Source organism: Mustela putorius, unplaced genomic scaffold, assembly GCF_011764305.1.
Source record: "Mustela putorius furo isolate JIRA1106 unplaced genomic scaffold, ASM1176430v1.1 tig00003836_pilon_pilon_pilon, whole genome shotgun sequence".
Classification (NCBI taxonomy): Eukaryota; Metazoa; Chordata; class Mammalia; order Carnivora; family Mustelidae; genus Mustela; species Mustela putorius.
In genome coordinates, this window is record NW_025421989.1 from 14808940 (window position 1) to 14815000 (window position 6061).

The following is a 6061-nucleotide window of genomic DNA, read 5'->3' on the forward strand; positions in this document are numbered from 1 at the left end:
AACACAAGACAAGACAAAACGCAGGCACCTTACCTTCTAAGGATGTAACCAGGATAACATGAAGACAAATGATGATAAGAAATATCTTGAACAGCGGTAAAACTTCTTCAGGTCTGCCAACATGGCCACACTGTCTGCCATAGAAAAACATCCTGGAATAAAATAAGGGCAAACATATCATCATGGCACGCCATAATCACAACACAGCAAAACCCAAGAGGTCAGTCACTTTACCAAGGCAACCTGCACTCCTGCTTCCTTTAAATTACTCTGGTTCCAGAGAACTGGCAATGCCAGATGGGACACGGGTGTTTACTAAAAGCAAAACCTCTGTTTATTATGGGAGGACCACCCAGTGGGGTATCATATTACATTGAAAATTATTTAAAAAAAAAAAAAAAAAAACAGAAACAGACTCACATATACAAAGAACTTATTAGCGGTTGCCCAAAGAGGAGACAGGCAAAACAGGTGGCAGGGATTAAGAGGTACAAACTTCCAGTTACAAAACAAGTAAGTCACAGGGATGAAAAGTACGGCATCAAAACTACAGTCAGGAAGATGGCATTAAATTCATCTGACATCTGATGGCAACTATGCTTATCGTGGTGAGCATTAACATACAGAATTGTCAAACTGCTTTGTTGTACGCCTGAACCTAATGTAATGCTGTATGTCAACTATACTTCACTTAAAATTACATTTTTAAAAAGGATAAGCAAGGGGGCGCCTGGGTGGCTCCATGGGTTGGGCCTCTGCCTTCGGCTCGGTCATGATCTCAGGGTCCTGAGATAGAGGGCTGAATCGGGCTTTCTGCTCACCCCCCCATACTCTGCCCGTCTCTGCCTACTTGTGATCTCTCTCTTGCTATCAAATAAATAAATAATTTTAATAAATAAATAAATAAAAAGATAAGCAAGGTGGTCCCTGTGAATTTACGGAAAACATCAATAAATGCAAAATATCAAGAGAAGAAATGAAAACCGTGAACGCTGCACATATAATTATTACCACTATATAAAGCCTGGTTCAAAACTATGCTAAGAATCAGAAGGCGTCAGAGAATCCCATAAATCATTCTACTCCTGTTTCTGTCTTATTCTGCAGAAGAATTTCCTCTTTATCACACACAAATCCATTATCATTGCTTGATCTTGAGTGGTCAGGACAACAGAGTCAACATTTTTTAAAAAGCAAAGTTCACATCAAAACTGAATTCCAAAGCCCCATTTGCCATTCATGGGTTCATTCATCCAACAAATATTTCTTGAGAGGCAATTAAAAAAAAATAAGGAGGGAGCCCGGAACCCAGACAGAATGGCAAATCCTGAAGCTGTCTGTTCCTCTCACGGTGGAGAACTGGCCAACAGAGCCCCAGGACAGGCAGTTAGCACCAGCAGCAGCGGCTGGCACGGGATGCCAAGGGAGGACAAGCCAGCCAGGAAATCACAATCAGCCCACGGGCGCAGGCACAAGCATGGGGAAGGGAGATCCCACGAAGCAGGCTCCCCCTGCACAGCCCCAGGGCGAGCGGCCAAGGCAGACCAGGCTGTATGTTTTCAGCTGGCAGAACTCCTCACCACAGAGCACCCACGAACCCAGCCATCACTGCAGCTTCTGCCAGCCTCAGAATGATCAAGTGCGCATGCCCAGTGACGAAGACGAGCGAGCAGGCGCTGCCAGGTTCTGGCTCTGCCGTGCAATGTCTGAGTGACTTGGGACAAGTTCTTTCCAATGGCCAGGATTCCCCATCTAGCAAACCGTGACAACAGCACCAACCAGAGTGTGTTGCTGTGGTGAGTAAGCCCTGTGAAGCCACTGTGAACGCTAGCTGTACTCTTCCCTCCTTTGGTGACAGTCTTTTGCACCCAGCACGTGCAGGGTAGAACAGAGCAGGGACTATGGGGACAAGGGCACAGGAAGATGGGGATAAAACACAATTTCTCAACCTCAAGGAAAAACTGGCAAACTTTAAGGATCCTATAACTTAACAGCCATCACCAGTACCATCACCTGGGAATTCTTTCCTTGGATGTGTCCTGATAATGTCTTAGGCAGGAGGTAAGTCCTTCTTCTTCCAAAGAGGGCTTCTTTTTTCTCAATCAATAAACTGTATTATATATTAATAATACACTACGTTAATAAGTTATCACATGCCTCTGGTTTGGCTCTCCTCTTCAGCACTTTTATTCTCTGTTCATAATGGCGGATTATTGACCCTCCCAAATGAGTCACTCAAACCAGAATGCAAAGATGTAACAATGTCTCTGGAGGAAAATGTAAGCGTCTGCTACAGCTACATACCACAATATTGATGAATCTCCGAGACATAAAGTCAGAGAAAGCAGCCAATATGAAAGAAAGCATAGTGCACAGAATTCCATTCATACGAGGTATAAAAGCAGATAAAACCAATCAATGGAGCGAAGAGTAGGGAGAGTGGTTATCCTTGGAAGGGGGGGCGCCTGGGTGGCTCAGTGGGTTAGGCTTCTGCCTTCAGCTCAGGTCGTGATTTCAGGGTCCTGGGATCAAATAAAATCTTTAAGAATAATAATAATTAGAAGGGGGCACGAAGGGGTTTCTGAGGTACAGGTAACATTCTGTGTGCCGGTTCCACAGGTGTGTTTGGTTCCTGAAACTCATCTTATTATACAAGTGAGTGTATGCCACAAGAAGTTTCATTTAAAAGTTTAAAACTCAATCTATTTTTTTATTTCTGAACTGAGTTCCCCCTCCAAAAGCACTGTTATTTTTTTGTTAAATCTATATCTAGTGAACCAGACCTCTACAAACAAAAACAAAAACAAAAACCAACCAACCAAACAAACAAAATAAACCTCTCTCCTATACAAACACCTTGACTCTACCTGGAATTTGCAGAACTGATTTAGAAGACTGACTGTATACATCCCTAATTTTTAGATCTGGAAAGAGTATCAGAGCAGTTTAGCTTTGAAAAGGAACTCAGAATTCACCCAGCTTCAAACCCTCATTCTACACATGAAGGAAGAGGTCCAACGTGCTCCAAGAGATGGGTCAAGGTCATTTGGCTGTGTGGTGGGACTCCTACTCTTTCTACCAGGCCACAGTACTGGCCTCCTGAGAATGTGTCTCCTTAGGAGTAAACCTCTAAGTCCATCAGGTGAAATAAATCAACAAATTCAAAATGCTATTATATAATACCGAAATTGCTACAAACTCATTCTTAAGCTTTGTTAACTCCTAGGGCAAGACATCCTGAGTAGTATATAAGATATGGTCAAAGTTAAATTAGTCACAGTATACAGTGACTGGTTATTATGTGCTGTAACTTGGGCCTCTGATCAAAATAAACCATGCCCATCGCTTCTCGGCCTTTTGGCTAAGATCAAGTGCAAAATAAACCATGCCTTTTCACTGAAGAGAGCTTGTACTCAACTCCCAAATGAGAGGAGGAAAGGCCAGAATGAAGGGCGATGCAAGCAGTCATCCTGGAAAGAGAGTATGGATCAAGAAGGACTTACTACAAACCAGGCGCCACTGACCTTTAGGTTATCAAGCCTGACGTGTCTTTCCTTAAGACTGAGGGGTGCCTGGGTGGCTCAGCTGGTTGGGCGACTGCCTTGGACTCAGGTCATGATCGCGGAGTCCCGGGATCGAGACCGCATTGGGCTCCCAGTTCCATGGGGAGTCTGCTTCTCCCTCTGACCTTCTCCCCTCTCATGTTCTCTCACTGTCTCTCTCAGATAAATAAATAGGGCGCCTGGGTGGCTCAGTGGGTTAAGCCTCTGCCTTCGGCTCAGGTCATGATCTCAGGGTCCTGGGATCAAGCCCCGCATCGGGCTCTCTGCTCAGCAGGGAGCCTCCTACCGTTTCTCTCTCTCTGCCTGCCTCTCTGCCTACTTGTGATCTCTGTCAAATAAATAAATAAAATCTTAAATAAATAAATAAATAAAATCTTTGGGAAAAAAAAAGACTGAATATATATTTCCTAATAGGAGGTTTTATGGTATTTAAAATAATGCAGCTCCCACTGCTTCTATATAAGCTAGAGGACATCCTGCTAAGCCTTAAAGTCCTACCATCACTGAACAAAGAGAGAGGTCAGTGGATTTTGTTGAAAGCCTTATTCATTATCCATGAAAGTCATTTCTACCTTTCTTTTTTCTTTTTTATTTTTTTAAAGATTTTATTTATTTATTTGACAGAGAGAAATCACAAGTAGATGGAGAGGCAGGCAGAGAGAGAGAGAGAGGGAAGCAGGCCCCTGCTGAGCAGAGAGCCCGATGCGGGACTCGATCCCAGGACCCCGAGATCATGACCTGAGCCGAAGGCAGCGGCTTAACCCACTGAGCCACCCAGGTACCCCATTTCTACCTTTCTGAGCTGGAAATTTTCCTCACCTTCCAGGGTAACTTGGGTTAGCTCAATGCTCACCAGGTTATCAAGAAAGAGAACTTAAACAGCCATAAATGCAAATTCTTAGCAAATTTCCAAGGTGCTGAGGATGGTTGGTAAAATCACATCAATTACAAAGAAAACCATCTGCAAGCCTTTGAACAGTAAAGCCTAGCCCTTGATGCTACACAACCACTCACAGAAGATTTTCCCAAGGTTCATCATGGCTCTGGGCCCCCTTTTATGGTTTTGAACTCTGATATACCTGGCAGCCTCTGGGGTTGTATGGCACACAAGCAACACGACTGTAGTCCATGGCCTTGCTTGTAACCCTCCAAGAAGTTGTTCTAGATCTCTTCAATTTCTTTAAATATGCTATCACTTACCATATTTTTAAAGACACATAGGTCATCAGTGCAAACTTGAATGGCAATACACAATAAATTTATCATTATCTAAATACAGAATAATTAAAGAATAATTTAAAAGGGGGAATAATAGCGTGGTATCACTTCAGGGCAGGTCTGGGTAAAGGTTATTATCTATTACCTCTGATTAACTGGCATAATTTGATTATACCAGAGCAGCTGGGATATATGCAATGATAGATATTTTTGACCAAAGTAATAAGGTGTGGTAATTGTTCCCTCAGTCTCATAGAAAACTCTATGATTTTGAGACATTTACATGGAGTCTAAGTGTTGGTTAACCAGACTTGCACAAGGGGAAATTTAAAAAGGAGGTACTGAAGAGGTTCTCAGGGCAAGTGAAACAATTGACTTAGATCATTCAACTGTCAAAGAAGTCAGAGAATCCCAAGGTTGCTTTTTTCCCCCCCCTGGAATCTCTGGCCATGTGTTTGACTATTCTAAAAAAGGAATCCAGAAACTGTTAGTAAAAGCATAATTAAATTTTTTGCATAATTAAATTTTACTTGAACTCTACTAAAAGACCCTGATAATGCAAACACCTCAGAAAAAAAAAAAAATTTCTTCAGTGTTCCAAGAATATGTTGGGTTCAGTTATTCAGACCAAACCTTCTGCTGAAGACAATCAAAAATTGCAAGTGAAATATTAAGAACATTTGCTTACATATATCAAAGAGATGACAAGATAGAAAAGAATCACCAGGCCAAAGGTAAAGTAAAGCAGGAACTCAGGGAGGTAATATAAACAAAGGAACCACTTATGCCTGAGGTAATGGGCCTAATGAAGTAAAGGTAAGCCCCAGATATAAATACAAAAGAAAAGTTGAGAGACATGGAGAAAAAAAAAATACAAGGTCTAACATACACTTAAAATTCAAAAAGGAGGGGTCACCTGGGTGGCTCAGTGGGTTAAAGCCTCTGCCTTCAGCTCAGGTCATGATCCCAGGGTCCTGGGATCGAACCCTACATTGGGCTCTCTGCTCAGCGGGGAGCCTGCTTCCCACTCTCTCTCTCTGCCTGCCTCTCTGCCTACTTGTAATATCTGTCTGTCAAATAAATAAATAAATAAATATTTAAAGAAAAAAAATTTCAAGAAGGAGGGATGCCCAGGTGGCTCAGTCGGTTAAGCATCTGCCTTCAGCTCAGGTCATGATTCCAGGGTCCTGGAATCGAGCCCCGCACTGGGCTCCCTGCTCAGCAAGGAGCCTGCTTCTCCCTCTGCCTGCTGCTCCTCCTGCTTCTGCTCTTCCTCTCTC

The 6061-nt window shown here is 42.9% G+C and overlaps 1 protein-coding gene across 3 annotated transcripts in view; it reads right to left on the bottom strand.

Annotated features, from left to right (window-relative positions):
* The window catches only part of ADGRG2 (adhesion G protein-coupled receptor G2), a 138969-nt gene that overhangs the window by 74472 nt on the left and 58436 nt on the right, over window positions 1-6061 (bottom strand). For all 3 annotated transcript variants that reach the window (XM_045089355.1, XM_045089356.1, XM_045089354.1), the window contains exon 3: window positions 34-152. In XM_045089355.1, coding sequence (XP_044945290.1) covers window positions 34-151 — 118 coding nt within the window. In that variant the 5' untranslated portion in view covers window position 152. The remainder of the gene's footprint in view (window positions 1-33; window positions 153-6061) is intronic.